Raw genomic sequence first — 23,502 nt, 5'->3', positions numbered from 1 at the left:
GGGTCACACAGCCCGGGCGCCGTGCTGCACTCCTGTTGAGGCCCGTTCTCAACTTGCCTTTCATGAAGCCTCTTCTCCACGTGAACGAGAAGTAGTGACGTGCACTTCTAAATTCTAAAGCACGCTCCCCAGCTTCCTAGTCAGATGCAGACGGAAACCAGCGTTCGTGTGCTTCACCGGTTAAGTGGCATTTCCGCGGGGCTGAGGCAGGGGGTTGCTATTCACTGGTCTCTCGGGGTCTCAACACAATAAACAGCGAATAGTATTTACAGGGGGGCAGATCATACACTGTGTGTGAAAACTGGCCAGATTCCTTCAATTTACATGTATTCATGTTCATGTAAAGCAAATTACTATTTTGGGTGGATGAGTTACTCTTAAAGGCAACAGCTAAAAGTCTAGTCAGCATGCTTAGCACAGTATGTTTTATAGAACATGGCATTTTATTTGCTTTTCTATAAAATTAATAAAATCTTAGAGCTTGAAGGATCCTTAGAGATTATCCAGTTCCTGTGTTGGATAGGAAATGAGATTCACAGAGGTTAAGTGATTTGTCTAAGTTTTGACAGCTAGTTTGTCCAAACTAGAACTAGAACCCTTATCTTCTGGTTGTCAATTATATATTTTTTCCTGCTATCATTTTAAAAAGTAATTTAGGATCTTTTCAAATAAGGCTGGAAGAAATTCCTAAGAATCAAATTGTACCTCTGTGGGCTGGCACCTTACTGGGATCTTCAGTATTAGACCTGTCTTTAGCCATGTTGCTCTATGTGGAACGCAGTTGTGCGCTGCGGAAGAGCGGTTCGGTCCGCAACACATCGAGTGTATGACAGTGACCCCGTGAGGTTACAGTGGAGCCGAAATGATCTGTTGCCTAGTGCCGTAGCTGTCAGAGGGTCATGGTGCACACATTGCTGCCTGTTCGTGGTGGCGCTGGTGTGGACACACCCACTCCACTGCCAGGCGCACCAGAGCGCAGCGCGTGTGGCCACGTGCAGTGTGTGGTGCCCAATACTGATAGCACACCATTGCACTCTCTGTCTTTATTTTAGAATGTGTGCTTTCTACTTGAAATAAAAAGTTTGCTATAAAATAGTGGCCCTAATATGCTGGCAGCAGCCTTTCCACTAAGCATAAGTGAATCAGAAGGCTTCACTAGAATTAAATGACAAGTTTGTTTTTGTTTTTTATTTATTTATTTATTTATTTTTAGAGAGGGGGGGATGGGAAGGGGAAAGAGTGGGAGAGAAACATCAATGCGTGGCTGCCCCCCATGTGTCCTCCACTGGGGACCCGGCCTGCAACCCAGGCATGTGCCCCGACTGGGAATTGAACCGGTGACCCCCTGCCTCACAGGCCCTCGCCCAGTCCACTGAGCCACACCAGCCAGGGCTAAATGACAAGTTTTATTCAAGGGCAAGGGTCTGAAGTGCATTGCCATCCCAGAGGGTTTTTATGGCACAAAGCACATTCTTGGGAGAATCAATGCTACGTTCTCCGCCTGCAGAGCAGCGGCCCCCGACGGAGGTCTCCCAGGTGCCAAGTGGTCTGGACACCTGCACACCCCTCCTCGGTGCTTTGGAGCCGTGTGCCCAAGGTTTCTGTACTCTAGGCACTGACGCACGACTGAGAGGTTGACACGTGAGGGTTTCTAAGCCAGTCAAACTAAGATAAAATTAATTGCTCCCATTTCAGCCCATTCTGATTTAAGTAGTTTCCTTAGCCAGGTTACAGTAGCTCCATTTTGTTTCTTCATTCTTTCCTTAGGCCTCATGCATCTCCTGTTTACTGCGGTTCTTGATTGTATCTTTTTCTCTTGTTCTTGATTTACCATATTTTAGGACTATAAAACGCACCAGACTGTAAGGCACACCTAGGTTTTAGAGGAGGAAAATAGGGAAAAAATTTTTTGAAGCAAAAAATGTAAAATATTTAATAACCTGTGAACCCCGCTCCATCCCCCCCGCCCCCGCCAGCCCTTCTAGGCTACATTCAGACTATAAGGTGCACCCCCACCCCTTCTTCTCATATTTGGGGGGAAAGTGCGTTTTTTTAAAGATTTTATTTCTTTATCTTTAGAGGGGGAAAGGAGAGGGAGAGAAACATCAATGTATGGTTGCCTTTTGTGCGTCCCCTGCTGGGAGTTAGCCTGCAGGGAACCGGCCTGCAACCCAGGCATGTGCCCTGACTGGGAATCCAACCGCGATTGTGTGGTTCACAGGCCCGTGCTCAATCCACTGAGCTACACCAGCCAGGGCGGAAAGTGCGTTTTATAGTCTGAAAAATACGGTGATCTTGGGTTTCATTCAACACAGCACCTAAGCGTTTGTGCAGCAGTGGAATGTAATGATGCGTTTATCTGAACGCACCCCCGTCATTGAGTGTTGCATGACTGTATTTAATCTTACTGCTGAGTCCCTAGTGGAAGGAAGATATAATAAGTGCATTAATTTTTTTCCCATGAGGACAAAAGAAAGTGTATTAAGATGTGGCATTTTCCCACTAATTACGGGCAATTTAAAAGGATAAAAATTTATTGGAAAAAGAAACTGACCAGGTACATAAATGCAAATTTGTGATTAAATCTTAGAAGAAAGGAAGTAAACCCAGTTGTGACACAAAAGCTGCTGCTCTCCACCAGGCAGCCCCGTCCGTCGCACCTGCGGGAGCAGCACCTGCGGTGGGGGGGGGGCAGCACCTGCAGGGACACTCCTGTCAAGTCCCGGAGAAAGTGAAAGGCCACGCCTCTCCTTGGTATAGCTCATCACTAAAACGTTAACATAAAGGCAGTTTCCAAGTTCAGAGAAAGTTACAGTTCGTAGCTCTAGAGGCAGCTGACAGTGTGCTTTCTGAGGAAAAATTGATCAGATTACCTATCTTTCTTTGTTTTTTCTAACAGCTGTATTGTATTGTGTTACAGCTGACATACAGTAAACTGCGCTTACTTAGAACAGTTTAGTACGTCGGCATGCGCACAGTCACACTGATACCCTCGAGCGTGACCTTTCTGTCACGCTCGAAAGGTTCCACACGCCTGTCCCCGCCGCCCACTCTTCCCGTCACTGCAGAGGTCTGTCCCCCAGGTGGTTTGGCACACAGACGGGGTCACACAGCACGCTCCCTTGGCTCCTCTCACACAGCTGACACTTTCGAGAGGCAGCCCCGTTGCTGCATGACTCCACGACGCATTCCTGTAATTGCTGGGTGCTACCCCTGTTTGGGTATGTCGCCACTTGTTCGTCTGTTCACCTGCGGGTGGACGTTTGAGTGGTTTTAGCTCGCACGAATAGTTTCCATGAACGCTCAGGTGCAAGTCTGTGTTCGGACACACACTGCCTCTCCACTGGTAAATGTGTAGGAGAGGGGCGGGTGTTGTGCAGGAGACAGATGCGTGCTAGAGCGCCCGCCGCTGTCGTCCCTGAAACCATCCATTGAGCCCTTAGAACTGAGGGCTCTCAGCGGCCTGCTCTACCAAGGAAGGGGTAGAAACCGAGGGGGCAGGGAGGCCTGCATGAGGCCCTTGTGCACCAGAATGCAGGACTCTGCAGCCGCACTTTCAGACCAGGGGGAGCGCTGGCGAGCTCAGGGGCGGGGGGTGCCCTCAGGAGCGGGTCCGTTTGAGGAAGGCCCCCGAGTGTGCTGGGTTGGACGGGACTGAAACAGGCGGAGAAAGGGCTAGAGGCCAAGGGTGGAGTTGGAGAGCACTGACCGCACAGTTCGGATGCAGGTGCCTAAGGAAGGGGTCAGGTGGATGGATAGCCTAGGCTGAGCTTAGAAACTCCCTGGACTAATGGTTTCGCTCAGCAGGTGCTTTTACCAAACGCCCGCTGCTTGCCCTGCATTGTGCTCTGTTCGCTGGGGGGAGAAGAAGGTGTAAGCAAACAGATGATGTTCCACTCACATGGAACGTGGAGACGTCTGGGAAGGAGTAAACCCCAGCATGGCGCTGAGAGTGGCCTTGCTGGCTGAGGCGGTTCCCGTGGAAGGAGCAGCATGTCAGGAGAGCACAGAGCGGAGGCCTGGCCTGGGCTGGGCTGCGGGTGCCTCCTCAGAGACGTTTCAGAAGGGTCTGAGGGTGCCAAGAGGATGACTGGGATGACTGGGCCTGGGCGAGGGGGGAAGGCTAAGGCGCCTGGACAGAGGGGACTGCACTGGCAAAGGCGGCTGGCTGGCTGGAGGGTGGCGTTTCGCAGGTGAGTGGTCAGCGAGGGGTAGAGTGTGTCACGGAGGCAGGAGGTGGGTGGGAGCAGCCTGGGCAGAACATGGTCCAGGAGGCGTGTTCCTCCTTTTCCTCCAAGCAGGAAGAAGCATTTATTCAAAATCAATCTGCATACGGCCAGTTTTTCTCCCCATTCCCCAGCCTTCCCTGGCCAGTGTTGGAGTCGTTAAACTCGGGCTCCCCCTGCTGGCAGGTCGGTGGAGTCGGCACTGCAGGAAACAGCATCCTGGGGTTATCGCTACTCCACAACCTATTAATTCGGTGAAGAGGCCGCAGTCCTACTGCACAAGCCTGTGCACGTCCCTCGGGGGGGATGGGCGCTGTGAGCCATAAGTCCACGTGAGCCCAGGGCTTGTGAGATTGTCCAAGAACTTGTTCAGCTCAGGATGACTCGGCGTGGAGAGGATGGAGGGCCGGCTGGTGAGGGAACAAAGCCAGACACTCCCTGGGCTTCGCCCTTCCCGCCTGTCCAGTGCGCTGTCTCATTCGGGGGGTCCAGTGCGCTGTCTCATTCGGGGGGTCCAGTGCGCTGTCTTATTCAGGGGTGTCCAGCTGACTTTACAGGTGGAACAGATTATGGAAAGGCCGATATGTATTAATGCTGTATTGGTCACGTGACTTTAACATGCATGGTTATCAGACTTTTTTATTTTAATCTTTGAAAGCAGCTGGCTGTTATTCAGAAAAACTTAGAAATATTTGCTTGTATGATAAGCAGAATTTTCTTTAGAGGAGAAGAATCCGAGGACCAAAACAAAGTAAACTTCTAATGAAATGGTTTTAATTGTGAATAGTCATTAAAGTAATTTAACTTTAACATTTATGTTACTCAGTCTGATATATTTAGAGAAGCATTTAAGTTAATACCTTTTAGAAAGGTAATTAATATATTAAACTGGAAATATCTCTAAATAGCATTTCCCATTAGCAACAGACACTAAGTTCATATAGTTAGTAGTTAATGAGTTTGTGCTCATTTGGAGTTGGGCTCCAGAAGTTGCCATGGTGACAGATCAGCCAGAAGCTGTCAACAGAACAGACAGAGGCCACTTCTCTGTACTCCCCGCCCCGCCCCCGGGTACACCAGTAAACATGGCAGGGGGACCCAAGCTGCGCATAGCTGGCCCCGCCTGCGTCCCATTGTTCTCGGGGAGCGCTGCGCTGCAGGAGAGGTTGTGACAGGGAACGGCTGGTGACTCTTAACAGAGGAGAAGGCCTCTCCGTCACAGTCATGTGTGCAGATGGTCAGTCACAGATGTTCGATGAAATCTGAATGTAAAATTTTAAGAGACTCCAAATCTTTCAGTATATATTCCAAAATGGCTAGAATTAATGCATAATTTTTGAACATTTTTTTCTTATCATCTTGTAGGTTAGCTACATGGGAGAAATTCTGTGCTTCATATACAAAACTTCTTAAGTTCTAAGATGCCATCAATTATAGGCTATATCATTGAATTAATAATGTTTTTATTGATGGAGTTTGAGGATGAGTAAAGGAACTTTAATTTATGCACCAGATGGCCCTGGCTGGTGTGGCTCAATGGAATGAGTGTCGGCCTGTAAACCAAAGGGTCACGGGTTCAAATCCCAGTCAGAGCACATGCCTGGGTTTCGGGCCAGGTCCCCACTGGTAGGTATGTGGGAGGCAACCAACCAATTGGTGTATCACACATTGATGTTTCTCTGTCTTTCTCCCTTCCCCTCTCTCTCAAAATAAATGAGTAAAATCTTAAATGAATGAATGAATTCATGCACCAGTTGTAAGATGTATCCAAATTTCAGAAATAAGACACGTTAAAATGTGTGGGCTCAGATGTCCCTCTAGGTTAGCACTTACCTGTAAACAGTCACTTTAAAATCGTCCCTGTAACCCACTGTGTGCCTGCTTGTCAGTGTGCGTTAGGCTCATGGTGGTAGCCTGCGTCCTACATGGGGTGTTGTGCGTGCCGTTAGGAGGAGAGTCTGGTTGAACACCTGGCTCCTGCCACGCCCCATGCGGTCCAGGTGGAGGGCAGATTTAAGTGGACTACTTGCTGAAAGAGCTGGACTCTCCTCCGCCGTGCAGCCGAAGAATGTAGAACCCTGCTAGCTATTTTGAGCAGAAAGGAGTTTAAGTACAGGAACTTGGGTGTCTATAAAATCACCACGAGCCCAGGGGAAGGGGTGTGCCCTGGGCTGGGCCTCCAGAAAGGGCCCCCACAGCATCCTCCTGAGAAGCTGCTGCTGGGGAGAACCGGAAGTCCCCACGGTACTGCTGACATCACCTGTGCAGTGTCGCTGCTGCGGTCTCACAGTCCTGGTGCTGGCACCAGTGCTGTCTCTCGCTGCCACTAAGGCAGTGACTGAGGACTGGACCCCCACAGCAACTTCCACCTACCACCTCCAGGGCCAAGCTGACCCTGGGAGCAGAGCTGCGCTCGCTCCGCCTGCCGCTCCACCTGCCCGATCAGACCGTGGCCCCTCCAGGCAGGGCCTGAGGCTCAGCCTGAGGCAGACCCTGTCCCTCTGTGCTGGGGTGCGAGTTGGGAGAAAGGGGATGACTGTTTATTCACATTGTACAGTGCTTAACACCTTCCAAACAGTAGAACTATGAAACCCAAGTGAAAAGGGAAGGCTCAGGGCCCGAGGAGGGATTGAATCCCCAGTCCTGCATACCCCCGTCCTCTCTCCTGGTTACCTGTAACTGCGGTAACCGCTTGGAGTCACTGCCTGCTTTCTTATCTTTCTGTAGTTCATATTACAGTTCATTCAGCGGGACTTTGTTTTTATTTAATCAGCCTAAAATACTTGCCGTTGCTTCCGAGAGGAGGGTTACTCTGCCTGACAAAGACTCCTTGACAAACTGCAGTCAGATTGACAGGCCCTCTCCCAGGCCCGGCTGTGCATCCCCTGGCTCCCCAGTTGAGCAAGAGCCGGGCTGCCTGGGTCTCCTGGGGCCTGCCCCCGGGTCTGCTCAGGCTCTCCTCGGCCCTGCCCTCCCCTCCCCGGCCGGGTCTGCTCACTCTGAACTGTTTTAGTGTGGTTGTTAGGTCTGGTATGCCCGAACCCCCCATGTCTGCTGTTTCCTCTTGGTGATTGCCACCCATTGCCTCCACGCTGCCCCCACACCACCCTGTGGCTATAAATACCCACTTACCGCTCTGAGCTCCAAGTTGAGCCCAGTGTGCTGCCGCCATGGTGACGTCCCATGGCAGTGGGCCCTATGCCCATCTCAACGTCCTGAATCTGGCGGCCTTACCATCATTCACAAATGCCGCTGAACTTTTTCCCTTTAACATAACATGAGCACTCACAGCGCGTTTATGGTGTGCCGGACCCCGCTGTGAATAGTTCTTGACGCACATTAAGAGTTACTCCTCAAAGGACCCTCAGCAAGGGCCATTGCCTCCATTTCACCCCCCAGGTACCCACATTTTACAGACGGCACACCTGAGGGACAGAGTCGTTAAGGAACTGGCTCGGGATGGCCAGCCAGGAAGCAGCCGGGCTGAGGTCGAAACCCCAAGCTGGTACTCTGCATCTCACGGGAGGAACGCACCCCAGAGTGCGCATGGCGGTGGCCTCACTGGGAAGGAGCGGGATGAGGTTGGGGGGGAGGCAGGGGCACTAGCGTAGCTGCCGTGTTCTTAGTAAGCTGGAGACGGGTCTCATGGAGGTTTGTTGATTATTTCATCTAGATGCCTTTTGGTACATCTTAGATATTTCCAAGTAAGTGTTTGAGGAAACAAATGTCATGGCTGTGTGACTTGGTGACTCTGATGGAAAGGCCTCGGTGCTCCGGGTGCCCCCTGCTCCCCGCTCTGGGGAGTCCCTGGTGCGGAACCAGGTGGAGCGAGTGGAAACCCGCCCTCCCCAGAGTGTCCCAGCCCGATGCGGACCCTGGCTGGCAGGATCCATGTGTTGTGGCTGCTATGAACAAATGCACACAGACTGCAGAAGTCCTGTGGAGAAAAAGGGACAGCATGGCCGCTCTCCGAGTGAGAGAGCAGGCCCCGGCCCCTGCCTGGACTGGCTTTTATTGCTTCTCTGGGTATACTACACTGAGGATGGTCCTCATTTACTGTGCACGGGTTTGCTGTCGGGGATTACCTTTTATAGACAACAAAGGAAAGAATGCTGCTAATACATGTTGCTAAAGAATGTTACTTCAAAGAGAAGGATGTTGCAGACCAAGGGGGAAAGTGGTCGAACCGGTCACACTCCATACTCGGGAGGGTTCGCACAGACTTCAGGAAGTTACAGTGAGCACTTCTGCCTCGATGCAGGGTGAGGGAGTTTTAGCAAAAGCAGGCCTCATAGCGCCCTAGGTACAGTGTAGGCCTGATTCACCACGGGAGAACCTCCCTGTGGGCGTGGTCCTGTGTGCCAGCTCGCTCCCCACTGGTCTTTCCAGGTGAGGCTGAGCTCCATTTCCACGCCACACAAAGGGGCTCCCTACACCAGCCACCTATAGAGAACAAGGAGGGCACAGCCACCTTCCCTGGAAGGGTGATGTCGGTCAGGGCCTCCTGGCGGCAGAGCCAACCAGGCAGTGTCTCAGTCTGGTCACCAGCCTGCTGAGTGAGCAGCCGGCAGTGGTCGCATTGATGGGCACTCTGTGAGCTTGTCACAGAGGGACCCGCCCCTGGAGAACTGCTCCCCAAACCAGAGGTTCCAGCTTCCCCGTGTGCTGCAGCCAGGACAGGAACACCGAGGAAGAGTCCTCCCACCAGGCCCACCTGACCACTGTCCCTGCTGCTGCCAAGTGATGGCGTCCAGAGCGCTTGCCGGGCCTGTGCCTGCTCTCTGCCTCATGTCCAGCCACCCCCCCTCTCCCACCAGCCTGCGCCAGTCCTGGGGAGCGCAGGGTCCCCTTCCCGTGCACTGTCCCTGCTGTGGAAGTGGCAGGTGGGTCTGCACATCGCCTAGCCCAGTTCTTGGGCTCAGCCTAGGTGTCGCTTCCTCAGAGGAGCCTTCTCTGAGCTCCTATGCTGACTGTTGCTGTCACCGTGCTCCCCGCAACTTGTGACTGTGTGCTTGCGGAAGGACTGCCCCCGGGGACAGCAGGCCCGTCTGCTTGCTTCTCTCCATGCACCCGTCTCCTGGTACGTCAGGGCACATGCTGGCCATCTCCTAAGTAAGCAGATGAGAGGACAGGGGAGGACCCTGGTGCGCCTTGTGAAAAGAATGGTAGGGTGAGAACATGGGGACTTGCCCTGCCCTGCAGCGTTCCTGGGTCTCTACTGCAGTCAGTCTCTGTCGGTGACTGGCTGTATGCGTCATGGTGGTCGCTTGTCTTCCCGCACCGAGGTGTGAGCCCCACAGCGTGGGATCTGCCTTTTCTGTTCACTGCTGCATCCCCAGTGCCCCAGGAGTGGCTGGGCCGTGAAAGGGCCAGGAGCGAGTGTGCTGAGGGAAGGAGCGGCTTCTACCGCAGTGACCTGGGAGCCACAGGCCAAGGGGGAGCCGTCCAGGGTGCAGGGGGCATGGCGTGGTCACAGGACAGGGACTCTGGCAGGCCACCTTCCGGTGGAAGGGCAGTACTGGGGCTCAGCAGCATAAGCAGGGACCAGACCGTGTCACTTTCTGAGCCTGTGCTACCCGCAGTCTGCCGAGCAGACCAGGGGCGGGACGAGGAGTGGGACAGCACGGAAGTGCAGGCGGCACAGAGGAGGCAGGCCGGGGCCTTGGCGTTCTGGACAGCGGTGTAGAATGGCTACGGGGGCAGGAGAAAGAATGGGGTCCTGAAGTCACGGAGGCTGGGGCAACAAGAGAAGCTCCTCTCCTCTCGGTCCAACGGCGACGCGTTGTGAGTTCAGAGAGGGCGCTCCTTCCAGTCCGCTGGGGCCCTGGAGGGCCCGCCAAGCGCCCTGCCATGCGCTGGACCCTGTCGTGGCCAATGCCCTGAGAACATTTCAGCTAAAAGCAGAAAATTGTTTCTTGGAAAGAAAAGTATTTTAAGATTTCCGTTCCTATATAATGATTTAACACACCACCTTTTCACCAGCAGATGTCGCCCTCACTTAAAAGGAAAAATTTACTAGGAAGGAGCCTAACCATAATTTCCAGCTTACTAGCAGTTTGATTCGCTATGTGGTTATTAGCTGGGTGCTATTGTAATTTTTTAAAATAAAACACATGATTTATTGATGACCCATTAAGAAACTCAAGCCCAAGCTGCCCTTGCCTCCTGTGTGTGCTGGGTGATGCAGGGGTGTGTGGGCGCAGTGGGTGGACCTCTGTCCTGCAGGTGTGGCCTGGAGCAGCTGGGAGCGGAGCAGAGCAGGTGGAGTGTCAGGATGGCTTCGACACCCCGCGTCGTGACTGTGGACCCAGAGACAGTGTATGGGTAGCCGGAAATGGCCCATTTGATCTCTTGATAAGAACAGATCCAAAATACGAGATTCTCCACGTATCAGTTTGATGTTATACTAACTGGCTCCTAGTTTCAAAGATCCGAAAACTACTGGCTTCAACCAGAAGAGATGGGTCTGTAGCTCAGAAAAGAGGCCCGGGGCGCAGCTCCACGGGTCCGCAGTCTTGGCTCCCTCGGCGCTGTTGCTGAGGAGGGCAGCTCCCACACCGGCAGCGGCAGCACCTCGGGCGGCTGGAAGTGTCTCCGTGAGGAGCATGAGAGTAGCGAATGGAGCCCTCGGTCTCTTGTTTAGTTGAGCAGCTACTTAGTGGTGCTTCTACATGTGAGTTAAGGTGCCGGGACTGGAGTCAGCCTGGAGCCGTAAGGGAAAATCACCCGGCAAGCTGGAGGCCTACCACGACCAACGGTCCTCTGTCAAAGTGGGCGGCTGTCTGCATGTGACGCAGTCCTGAGGAATCAGCTCAGACCTGCCTCTGAGAAGTCAGACCATGCTGTTCAGCGGGGTATAATTCAAGCCACATCAGTCATTTTAAATATTCTAACAACATCATTTTAAAACAAAAACACAGGTGAGATTATGATTAATGATATATTTTTAACTCAGTCTATTCAAAATATTATCATTTCAACATGAAATCAATGTGAAAATTGCCAATAGGCTACAGTTCCTGGGTTTTGCACTAACTGAACTGAAGGGTGTGTGCGCGTATAGCCCATCTCGATTTAGTGCTCTGCGGCCACGTGTGGTCCGTGGCCCCGACTCCCACGTGACCGACTGCCAGTCAGGGCCACGTGCTTCCTCAGAGGGCTGCCGGCTCCCTTAGGTGCTGCCCTGCACGCCCCGTCTCTCCGCAGCGCTCTGCGCTGTCCCGGGCTCAGACCCGGCACATTCTCCTCGGGCCTTCGGCACGTTCCGCCTGAAGGGCGGCGGCTTCCAAGTAGCACCGTCTGGTAGGCAACTGGAGATCAAGGGTGGACTGAAGCAGAGGGCAGCATGGGACAGCGTTTGGGCGTTGCTGGAACTGGGTGACCTTTCCAGAGAGTCCAGGGCGGAGGAACGAGTCCAAAGACTTGGAGGCCATGTGTGGTCACGGGGCCCTCGGAGCCAGGAGGAGGCTCTGAAGGACACAGGGAGGGCTTGGCAGTTGGTCCATCCTCTGTCGGCAGGTCTTACAGAGCAGATTCCTTTGGACTCTCAGCTCGAGCTGGGTCTCTGGGAGCAACCACAGACGCTCTCAGCTTGACACATTCCCTTTGCTCACTGCGGTAGAAGCAGGCTGCCTTTCCGTCCAGCATTGTAAGGGGTAGGCTGTCCTCGCAGGTGGAGAAGAGCCTGGGACTAATTAATTAGCTGTAATTACTTTTATTTTTAAAACCAAACAACACCCACACAAGACTTGAATGAGCTGTAGACAACAGTGGAACTGGGCGGGCCCAGGAAACTGCAGTGTGGTCAAGAAGTGGAGTGCGTCCTGGGGTTCAGGCCCGGGGTTTGCGGTGACACCACACTGCGTGGCTGTGATTTCCTGGGAGAGCCTGAGTGATCTGAGCCCAGGTGGAGAGTGGGGACAGCGGCTTCACCCAGGACTGAGGGTTGCCGGGCACGATGACAGACAGTGGGCAGAGGCCTTGCAGACACGACTGCAGACAGCGAGGGGCCATCACGGTGGATGGCAGCTCCCACTCTGGGAGATGAGAAGGGTGAACAGTAACGTCCCAAGCTCTCCCCCGTGTTGCCCAGAAATGGTTTTAGGGTGTTACCTGTCTGTGTGAGACACACGCGGAACTAGGTACAAACTCGTTTTGTGCGGAGCTTTACTCAACTAGGGAACCAGAGATGTTTACACGTTGAGTAGACAGAAACTCTCTTCAAACGCCGAGATGAACGCGGTGTTTGTTGGATATTGAGGCTGCGAGTGCAAGACAGGGACAGCTGTTCAGGCTCAGACTCTTCGGCACTCGACACGCCGACACGCCCTCCTCCGTGGGGCCTCTGCGCAGACCGCCCGCAGCGCTGGCCTGCCTGTCGGGGCGGCGCCACCAGGGCCCTGCTCGGCGCCGGCACTCCTTTTCTTGGTGAAATCGCTGTGAAGCCGGTGCTGTACGCCATCCTCCGGTGGCACTTTGGCTTTCACTTATCGCAGAGGCATCGTTTGCAGTCAGCCCGTGACTCGGGGCAGGGGTGTCGCAGACCCCGCCCTGCAAACACCAGTCTGTCTGAGTAATCCAGATACGTGCCCTGGTGCATGTTCTTCAGACCGTCATTAGACTTAAAACAGCGCAGTTATGTTTTAACTGTGGGCATCCAACTTAAAGACCCCGCAGCTCCACAGTCCTCCCTCCACCGCCCACCCACTGCTTTCCCACGGCGGGGCCCAGGAGCCAGGCTTTCGTCGGCCCTCGAGCTGAGGCTCATGCAAACCAGAGGGTGAGGGCTGCTCTCTGACCTGACCCCCATTTCGCGGACCAGCGCTCTGGTTCAAGGCTACAGTCAAGACTGTGGTTAGTTTGTAGGAAAGCTAGGTATCAAACCTCGAATCTAGATTTCTGTCTAGATTCTGTCCAGTTCTGTCCCCAAACACTGCAGTGCCATCTCTCTCTCTCAGATTTCTGTTTCCTTTCTTTTGGTTTGGGTTGGGTTTCACGGGGGTGTCACTGAAGTTTCGGGTTCTTTTCGTTTTGTCCTTGTAGTGCCAGAACCCACTAGGACCTGCCCCAGCCAGCCCCAGCCCGCCGGCCCCGGGACCAGCGCTCCCACCAGCACTCTCCCCAGCGGCAGCAATGGCAAGCGCACGCCCGCCAGCGGCCAGCAGCCAGCCGCATCCCGTTACCTGCCTCGAGAGGTGCCGCCACGCTTCCGCCAGCAAGAACAGAAGCAGCTATTGAAGAGAGGCCAGCCGTTGCCCGCGGGGGCGCTGACCGGTGGGAGCCCCACCCAGGGTGCTGGGCCTGCGGGGGTAAGCCCCCCGCCCCCGCCCGGAGCCGGCACGCAGCAGCAGCAGCAGCAGCCTGGTAAGCTCCAGCCAGGTAAGGCCCCACAGAACGAGTCTTTTGCCTGGGGACTGGTGTGCTGTTTTCAGCTTGGCTGTCCAGGGACGAAAGTGGGCACATTTGTGTCCATCTTCGGTATACACAGGTAGTAGAGCTAGGTAGATGGGTGGTAGAGAGATAAATAGATTATGTAGTTGATAATAGGTAGGTAGGTAGATAGAAAGATAACAGGTAGATTTATTTCAATTAGATTTTAAAGTTTAATTCTCTTTCCCCCACTTCTTTGTATACACTCACATATTCGCACTTGGCGGCAGCTCCTTTGTCGCTCCCCAGAAACCAAAGGTCTGGACATCAGTCCACAGGAGTGTGTCGGGCAGCTACTTTGGAGCGCTGCAGTGAGAACTCTTAAATTTTCACACACGCGTGTTGCGGGAGGTGACCGTGTTTCATGGGAAGTGAGCGCTGCTAACCGGACTGCCACGCACTTCAAGCCGAACTTGCCTGGCAGCCCCTCGCCCTCACACCTGCAGTGTCTGGGTTTCCACCCGCCTGCTCCGGTGGCACGCAGCTTTCCCCTGGCTCCCAGAGCAAAATCGCCCCTTGCTTGTTTGCTTTCCAGCTTCCAGAATGTGATGTCTCGTCTCCTAGCCCCTGTTCCTGGCGTCATGACTTTATAGGTTTAGACTTAAAAAAATTTTTTACTGGAATTTTAGAGACATTTTTGGAAGAGAGCGAAGTGCATGTGTTCCACCACCAGGTTCCTCTTTCCTACAGTCCGCTTGTTTAGCAACTGGCCCCAGTCCTGGCTCGGGGACCCTGTTTGCTGGCGGTAGTGGGGTCCCGGTCTGTGATTAGAGGAGGGGGCTGCTTGTATTAGATTGGAATTTGAAAGAAACATGTCACAAATCACGTTAACATTTTTTCTCTCATGAGCTGCCTTTTAATGTGGGGAATAATTTCTACAGGCGTAAAAGTGTCTGCAGTGGGGTTTCTCCAAACTGTGGCGTGTTCGGAACAAAGGCAGACGGGTGGGCCATGTATCTCCCAATAGCGTGACTGTCACCTGGGAGCGTGGTTGCAGGTCAGTGGTTGTCAGATAAAAGCAAGAAGGAAAAGCAGTGACCAGACGTAGTCGCTGACCGAGAATGCAGTCTCGCCTGCTTTGCTGTGAGCAGTTTGCAGTCAAACAGGCTGTTACTTTCCGAGCTGCAACATGGTCCTCAGTGAAGTCTTAACATACACAAAGATTGTACACTCATGCCTGAATAGCTTCGTATGTTAATTTGTGATGCCTATTTTTAAAGAACTGAAAAAGGAATGTGGTGGCCTGGTTTTTCCGGGGCACACATCTCACTGTGATGGGGTTAGTTGCTAGTTGGCATCAATATTCCCATCAAACGCTGTTGGTGACGATGTTGCTGGTGTCTGTCTTCTCAGACGTTTAGGGAGTTGACAAGAAATTGATTCACTAAAATTTTGTATGAAAATATTCTTTATTAAAACATTTGTCTCTATAACTGTTAATGTTCTCTAGAAAGTTATCCCTAGTTCATTTTACTTTAAAATATATATTGAAGACTAGCTCATCATTTTATGTATAAAAATATCTCATTTTATGTATAAAATATGTTATAAAAATAACATTAATCTACATAATATTAACAAGATAAGAAAAGATTAATTTTTGGCTCCCAAACTAAACTCTTCCCTTTGCACCAGTTCTGTCTCCCGGCGGTCTCTGCTGTCACAGCCAGACGAGTCTTTGTAATTCGTCACCTCGCATGATTCAAAGGTCCCCGCAGCCAGCTGTGCAGTTTTCCAGTGCCTGGTGCACGGTCCGATGGTCCCTCCACCTGGCCGTCCTCGAGTCCACAAAGGTCCCTCACAGCCTCGTCTGGCTAGTGTGTTTCCTGTATTTCCCCACAGCCTGCCTTCCATGCTTCCTGCCTGTCTCAGGTGCCCACCTAGTGTCGTCTCGTCCGGTACGTGCACACACCTGGCCGCCGTGCCCCTCTCTGCACACTGTTGTCTCCCCTGCCCCCAGGAGGCCCGGACCCTTTCTGCCCTCACCGCCCCTCACTCTGCAGCAGGCACTTCCCACCCGTGCGCTGTGTTTGCTGACTGCGGTGCCCTCTAAGGGAGGTGCGGAGCCTCCTCCGTAGCCTGAGTGGAGTGGGGCGGGGAACTCCGGGTTCAGGGAGGGCGGGGCAGGGCGCCGGCGGTGCTTCACCTGCTGCTAAAGCTCGTGGCCATCTTCCCTTCCCAGAGCTGGTTTGTTGGGTCAGTGGGGGCCACTGCTCACTCTCCGGCCCTCCTCCTCCCGAGGCCCTTCACAGGGCTCCCTCAGGTCCCCTCCAGTCACCGCATGGCATTTCTAGGCTGTTGTCACTCGGCTGCTCTGCTGGACGTACCTCGACGTACCTGCTCCCGTGGTTACCGTGAGGGCTGCCACCCGAGGAAGATAGCAGAGGCGGACCTAGTAGGCAAGGGGGCTGAGCTGGGGCGGTGTGAGCCCAGCAGGAGGACCCGCGTCCTCCCTCCACCACTGACAGGCTCCAGACTTGTAGGCACGGGGCACGGGGCCGGGGAGGGCTCCTCCCGGCCCTGGTCGCAGTCCTCCCTTCAGACAGCTACTGTCTGTCCTGGCGTAGCACTCGGACCTCTGAAATAGCTCGGGAAGCTGCATTTTAAATTCAGTATTGAATTGGCAAAAAAAAGTTTTAACCAGTAAGAAAAGTGTGAGTATGTAAGTGTAGTGACTCGGGTTCCAGAAAAATGTCATTTTATCACATTGTTTTTTGTTCAGACCATGTTTCTGCAAGTCTGAAGCATAACTCTGGCTTGAAACACTTGGGAGCTTTTATCAGTTTTTAAAAGCCCCTCTTTCATTGTGCTAAAGGCAGAACAATGTATTGCTTTGGTGGCTGCTTTGTACGTGTATAAACAGGCACAGGCTTCAGTGACTCTGCGGCTGTGTTTGCTGCTTAGATATCTTTTCGATGGAGGCAGGAAGGTAATTAAGGAGTTGGACACTTGCCAATTTGCATATGGTGCTCATTTGGAGTATTAGAGCCAGTGTTGGAATGCCAACTGTTTGGGGGTAGGGGAGCGGGAGCGGAGGAGGAGCAGAGACAAAGGCAGTAAGAGTGCGAGGCGGTTCATTTGCATGCGGCCCGGCGGTGTGGTTACTCTTTGGCTGACTTTCAGAAAAGCAGAAGGAAATTGGCTCTGACGCTCCCTGTACCCAGGGCCCGGGTAGGACTGTGGTGACAATGGAAAGAATTGAAAGAGGAGGGAAGATCGGTTTAGTGTCAGCTGCAATTAGATAATCAAAGCTTTCCAGTCCCTCCGTGGGCGCCACCCCCCCTCCCCGCCGCAGCGGGGGAAGTGGGGCCTCCCGGAGTGGAAGGGCTGCCAACACTGCCCGCTGGCCACCGTGGGCGCCCGCAGGTTGCCTGGGACTTGACTGGCAGCAAGACAGAATGAGGCTGTCGCTGTGCACGGCTGACATGGTGGAGCTGAGAGCCCAGGCGCCCCCAGAGGCAGGCGAACAGGCAGCTGGCTCACAAGGTAGCCTCCCCCGGGGGTTGGGGGACCTTTCTGCAGTCATTTCTGCCCCTATCAGTCCTGGCAGAGAAAGAGAAACGAAACGCACACAGAACAGAGCGTATGCTTGTCCCCAGTCAGCATGTGACGTGCCATTGGAGAGCCGCGGCAGCTCCGAGCCCAGGCTCCGGCACAGGTCATACTGATAAAATGGCGTCTTTGGGGAGCTGCTGGCCCTGGACTGGGTAGAGCGGCCCGCAGGGCGGCAGGCGGGCATCCCCGGTGGCCCTCCTCCACTTCCTGGCCGTTGGCCAGCCTTCCAGAGAAGGGCACTGCTCGTTAGGGTCCAACTTTCATCTCGTTCTAATGGGCGGCCAGCCTGGAGGAAGCGATCTTCTTTCCTGCTCGTTTGAAGAAAAATCAGGGCAGTAAGCTCATTCTCTTCAACGCTTTTCAGAATTGTTGCCAGTAAACCTTTACTGTGAAACCTGTACTCAGGTCAGCATTCCATAATTCCTCATTCTCGGGGTTGACTGACCGGGGGTCTTGGAGTCTATCTGGCAACAGAATTGTGCGTTCGGGTTTCCCCGAGAGTCCCCCACACAGTACGTGCCATCGGGGGAGCCGGCGGGGTCCGAGGGGGCTGACAGCAGCTGCTGCACAAGTCCCGCCACCTGGAACTGGGTGACGAGGGACTTGTGTAGTCAGCAGGCGTCTTGTAGACGTGAGTTTCCGGTTACAGAAAGCCATCGGAGTTATTTTTCATAACATATTTAATATTTTCTACTTTCCATTGAAAGGCTATGGTGTTAAAGAACGAATTGTGTCCCGTTTGTCAGCATTACAGCCAATTACGTGTTCTGCACACTCTGAGTAAATCTCGTCCGTGCTTCCCCATCTGGTTAATTTGATAGCTAATTAAGTTTTTGCTTAACGCAGCTTTGGAAGCTCTTTGTTAAATACTTTTCCTTGAAAAACTTGTCTTTACATTTTTAACATTTTAAAATTTAAAAGCAAAAAAAGAGAACGGTTTTCTCTTTAAACTATGTTATCCTGTCATGTAATCCTTTTTAATTTAATCACTTAAGGCAGTTATGTTACTTAGATTTTTATAGACACCTATTTTTAGAATGTATGAGCCATTTAAACACAGAAGAAAAGACAATCTGACATTACATACAAACTTAATTACTTTTTTCTTTTTAAGACTTTTTTAGGGGAAATTATCTTTATAGTAGAATGATATAGTGGAACCCACAATTCTAAAAATATGGGCTTTAGTTTGGTCCTTACTGCTTTATTTGTTACAATACCTTTTCCAAGTTCGGCTTCTCTTAACCTCTTTCCCCATCTCTAAAATGGACGTAATCTGTGAGGTTCAGTTCATTCACTGCGTGTGGAAATACCTGAATACTTAGAACCTCAGAGTGCTGTGCAGTATGTGATGTCTCGTGGAGTGGAGACTCCTGCCTGTGAGCTCTCAGATGTGCCGTACACCTGGCGCGTGCGTTGGACTCGGCCCCCAAGGAGGGGGGCCTGAGAGGGGGGCCTCGCGAGGCGGCGCTGCCTCCATCCCTGTGCAGCTTTTATTTTGGGCAAAACGCTGGTCCTACATGGCAGTCTTTCCACAGTTTTCTTCCACGTAGTCCCGTCTTTTAGACCACTGCTAAGAGACAGATTGGTGAATTGAAAAAGGACACTTTGGGTTATAAAAAGCAGATTGTTCGGATTTTGTTGAAGTCAAAGTTCTACTAAGAACGCGTGCATTAAACACAGAGGATAATGGTCTTTTTACATGTTCATTTTTGTAGGAAATTCTGATGTCAGGATATGTTGGGCAATGGTAATGGGGTGGTGGTGCTGACGGTGATGATGCTTGGGGTGGTAACGAAGGTGATGACAATGCCCTGGTCGGCATGGCTCAGTTGGTTGGAGTGTCGTCCCATACACTGAAAGGTCGTAGGTTCAATTCCCAGCCAGGGCTCGTATAAGAAGGCAATTAGTCAGTGTTTCTCTCCCTCTCTCACTTCCCCTTCTCTAAAAAGCAATGAAAAAATGTCCTCAGGTGAGGGTTAAACCAAAAAGATGATGGTGATGGTGAACTAATGGTGGAGGCAGTGGTGGGAGTGGTGACGAGGACAAGAGACAGCCAGGGACTCCCCAGGGCAGCTTTTCAGACCTGCTTCTGCCATGCTCCGCAGAAGCCCACACAGGTCTCTCACGGGGTCTCAGCGGTGGGAAGGGACGGCAGTGAATGGGTAGAACCACATTTTTCCAAAGTGGCTTTAGGGTTAACTCTGTCGCGTGCTGGGGACACAGGTCCTGCTGGTGGCGGCACACGGCTTGCTCTGTTTTCAGCACCCCACTAAGGAGACAGTGGTGAGTGGTGTTTTCAGATCAGCTCGAGCCTCTATTTGAAAGCCATAAATACTGCCTTATAATGGTGACTTTTGCTTTCTGATTTTCAACACCTTTCCAGTTTTTAAATACATTCTATGTTCAAACTATTATTTTTTAGTTACTCAGTGATTTTTCTTAATATTTTATTTTTAGAGAGGGGAGGGAGAAAGAGAGGGAGAGAAACCTCAGTGTGTGGTTGTCTCTTGCACGCCCCCTACTGGGGACCTGGCCTGCAACCCAGGCATATGCCCTAGACTGGGAATCGAACTGGCAACCCTTTGGTTCACTGAGCCACACCACCCAGTGCCCAAACTATTATTTTTTAAAAATATATTAAAGTAGGAAGGAACTTCTAGTCAAGATGGCAGCATAGGTAAATATAGCTCACCTCCTCATACAACCACATCAAAATTGCATCCCTGCCTGGTGTGGCTCAGTGGATTGAGGGCCGGCCTGCAAATCAAAGGGTTGTCGGTTCAGTTCCCAGTCGGGGCACATGCCTGGGTTGTGGGCCAGGTCCGCAGAAGTGGGGTTGAGTTGAATGGAAGTCTGACAGCTATGGAATTAAAGAAAACACATTCGTCCAGACTGGTAGGAGGGGTGGAGGCACTGAATGGCTTGTACCCACATCTGCCTCTCATGGATAGAAATTCGGGAGGGATATCTTGGGAGTGAGGTGTCCCAGCCCCACACCAGGACCCCCAGCCCAGTGTTCCAGTGCCAGGAAGATAAGTCCCCATATCAGCCATCTCAGACTGCTTTCTAGCTCAGGCAGGGTGGCCCTGGGCAGAAAACGGGTTCTGCCCGACCTTGGCCTGCACCACCTGGGACACTCCAGAGTCCATGCGCCCAGCTGCAGACCGTGTCATTGCACCACCACCTGCTGCCCCTGCGCAGCTGGTCCTCCTTGGAGGGCAGAGGGAGGTGGTCGGTGGTCACGGCCAGTCCTTGCAGCAGACTGGCCTGGGCGAATCCCTCCCACTGACCTGCCAGCAGCAACCGAGGCTCAACTACAAGAGGAGGGTGCAGTCAGCCCACGCGAGGGGCGCACCGTGAGTACCCAACTTGGGCGATCGGGGAGATGGTGACCTGGACCCGACAGGACACCTGCTACAACAGGCCACACAACCAAGACACGGAGTCAGCGCAGCTCTCCCTAATACACAGAAACCAGCACAGGGAGGCTGCCCCATGAGGACGTAAAGAAACATGCTCCGAATGAAAGAACAGACCAGACTGCAGGAAAGAGCTAACTGAAATGGAGGTAAGCGATCTGTCAGAGGCAGTTAAAAACACTGGTTATAAAGGTGCTCAAGGAACATAGTGAGGACCTCAACAGCCTAAAAAAGACCCAGTCGAAATGAAGGATACAGTAATTGAAATAAAGAACAATTTACAGGGAAACTACAGTAGAGTGGATGAAACCGAGAATCAAATCAATGATTTGGAACATAAGGAAACAAAAAACAACCAATCAGAACAAGAAGAAAAAAGAATTTTAAAAAAATGAGGATAGTGTAAGCAGCCTCTGGAACAAACTTCAAGTGTTTCAGTATTCACATCATAGGGTGCCAGAAGGAAAAGAGAAAGAACAAGAAATTGGAAATCTATTTGAAAAAATAATGAAAGAAAACTTCCCTAATTTGGTGAAGGAAATGGGCATGCAAGTCCAGGAAGCACGGAGTCCCAAACAAGACAGATGGAAAGAGACCTACTCCAAGACACATCATAATTAAAATGACAAAGGCCAAAGATAGAGAGTCTTACAAGCTGAAAGAGAAAAGCAGGTAGTTACCTAACGGAGAGTGCCAGTGCGGCTGCCGGTTTCAGAGAAACTCTGCAGGCGGGAAGGGGCTGGCAAGAAACATTCGAAGTCAGGGAGAGCAGGGCCCTACAGCCAAGATGGCTCGACCCAGCAAAGATACCATTTAGAGACTTCAAGGGCAGATAGAGAGCTTCCCTGACAAGAGAAAACTAAAGGAGTTCATCATCACCCAACCACTATTATATGAAGTATTACAAGGACTTATTTAAGAAAAGAAGGTCAAAACTATGAACAACAGAAAGGCAATAAACACATATCTATCAACAGTTGAATCTGAAAACAAACTGAGCAAACGAGAAGAACAGGCAGAATCGTGGATACAGAGAGCAGTTTGGTGGTTGCCAGATGGGAGGGGGATGGGAGGAATGGGTGGAGAGGAGTCGGGATTCAGAAGTACAAATAGGTGGTCACAGAATAGCCACGGGGACGTAAAGTGCGGTGTAGGAAATGGAACAGCCCACGAACTCACACGTATGACCCGTGGACATGAACAGTGGTGTGGGGAGTGCCTGAAGGGAGTGGGGGCGGGGTGGAGGGGGCAAAGGGAGAAAATGTGGGACAACAGTAATACTAAAATTAATGAAAAACTACATGGGACACAGCTGATTACCATATTAAAAGTTCTTGAAAAGGAAAAATGAAAAACAAGACAAAAAGCATAAGAAGGAAAAACCGAAGCAAGGCTCCGAGACCACACGCCCGCACTCGCCCCTCGCCCCTCGCCCCTCGCCCCTCGCCCCTCGCCCCTCGCCGTGGAACGTTCTCCAAGAGCAGGCGGGGTCCAGTCCGCCAGTGTGGCCAGTGCAGGCCCATGCCGCAGGCCTGCTGCACCTGTGCGTTCAGGAGCGTGAGTGTCCAAGGGAACTTGCTGCTGGGGACACTGGCCAGAGTCACGTAGGGACAGGCACAGTGTGGGGCCCCAGATCGGAGGAAGAGAGACGTTCGTGAGAAGGCTGCTGGGACGCCAGGAATGTGTCGGAACTGCCGGCGTGAAGTGGCCTCCAGGTCCGTAGAACCGCAGCTCTGTGGCTTCTACTCTTCACCCTTAACCTTGTGGTTACGTAGTGTTCACGCTGATCCCAAGAAAGCCCCCCAAAGTACTTTGCTGGAAAAATGCTTGTTATTTTGGAGACCTAGTTTATTGCGATTTGATATGGTCAGAGAACCAAGACGTAGGCACACAAGGGCAGCTGACGCAGCAGAAAGAAAGCAAGGGTGGCGGCGGTGGCAGGCCACACGCTCCCTGGCAGCTGCTGCCCTGACACTGAAGTGGGGCCACTGCTCCGCCCCCCGCTTCTCTCCTGTGACCCGAAACCTGCCACCACAAGGTCGCTGAAGGACAGCACGCCCAAGGCTGGCCTTGTTTCCCAGGGGACGCGTTGCTCCAGGTCGCCTCTGTGGCCCTGCCTGCAACGGTCTTCAAAGGGGTCAGTGTTGTCCTTGTAGATTTGTGGTGTCTGTGTTTTTTTCTAAATGAAAATTTGGGAGTGTCAGTTCTTTTTCTGTGACTCTCTCAGAACAGATACCCCAGTGTCTCTGCAGATTCCTGCAGTTACCGAATTTTTGGACTGCCAGACACACAGACCATAGGACACACCTAGGTTTTGGAGGAGGAAAATAGAAAAAAATTTTTTGAAGCAAAAAATGTGGTACAGTATTTAATAACATAAATAGCATAGGCCACTGCCCACCCCCCCACCCCCCCGCCCAGCAAGCCAGGTAGCTTACCCAGAGGTACATTTGGGCTATAAGATGTACCTCTGTTTTTCTCCCTAATTTGGGGGGAGTGCATCTTATAGTCTGAAAAACACAGTGAGTTGTTAGTCAATGTGGCAACTTGAGCTCCATGTGAAGCTTCAAAGTCGACTTAAAGCTGAAGCAGCATCATCCTCTTCCTGGCAAGCTGCTTTCCGGTACTCGTGAACGTCACACAAGCAGGCAGCCCTGGCCCGTGGGGTCGACACAGAGAGAGACAGTCCCGCCGGCACGCACATGAGCAGTGCGCTCCGTGAGAGGGAGCCCACCGGCTGGTCACCTCGTGCCCGCAGGCACCCACGCAGGTGCCCACGCAGGCGGCGCCCCACAGTGGTCATGATTGAGACTGGGGGTCAGGACGCAGGCAGCTCGCTCCCGCCGTGCATCTCTGGCGGCTTTTGCACC

General features: G+C 52.3%; 1 protein-coding gene across 4 annotated transcripts in view; it reads left to right on the top strand.

Moving 5' to 3' along the window:
- Positions 1-23,502, top strand: part of TNRC6C (trinucleotide repeat containing adaptor 6C) — a 72,485-nt gene that overhangs the window by 4,178 nt on the left and 44,805 nt on the right. For 2 of the 4 annotated variants that reach the window (XM_037064463.1, XM_037064473.1), the window contains one exon: positions 13,269-13,604. Coding sequence is in view for 2 of the 4 variants with exons in the window: in XM_037064455.1 (XP_036920350.1) it covers positions 17,054-17,141 (88 nt within the window). In the remaining 2 variants the exon portion in view is untranslated. Of the gene's footprint in view, positions 1-13,268; positions 13,605-16,962; positions 17,142-23,502 lie in introns of those variants that run through there. The other 2 variants (XM_037064455.1, XM_037064446.1) reach the window with 1 other exon arrangement.

Source organism: Sturnira hondurensis, unplaced genomic scaffold, assembly GCF_014824575.4.
Source record: "Sturnira hondurensis isolate 20B ecotype Veracruz unplaced genomic scaffold, ASM1482457v3 Scaffold0001221, whole genome shotgun sequence".
Lineage (NCBI taxonomy): Eukaryota > Metazoa > Chordata > Mammalia > Chiroptera > Phyllostomidae > Sturnira > Sturnira hondurensis.
This window is presented reverse-complemented; position numbering and strand designations above follow the sequence as displayed.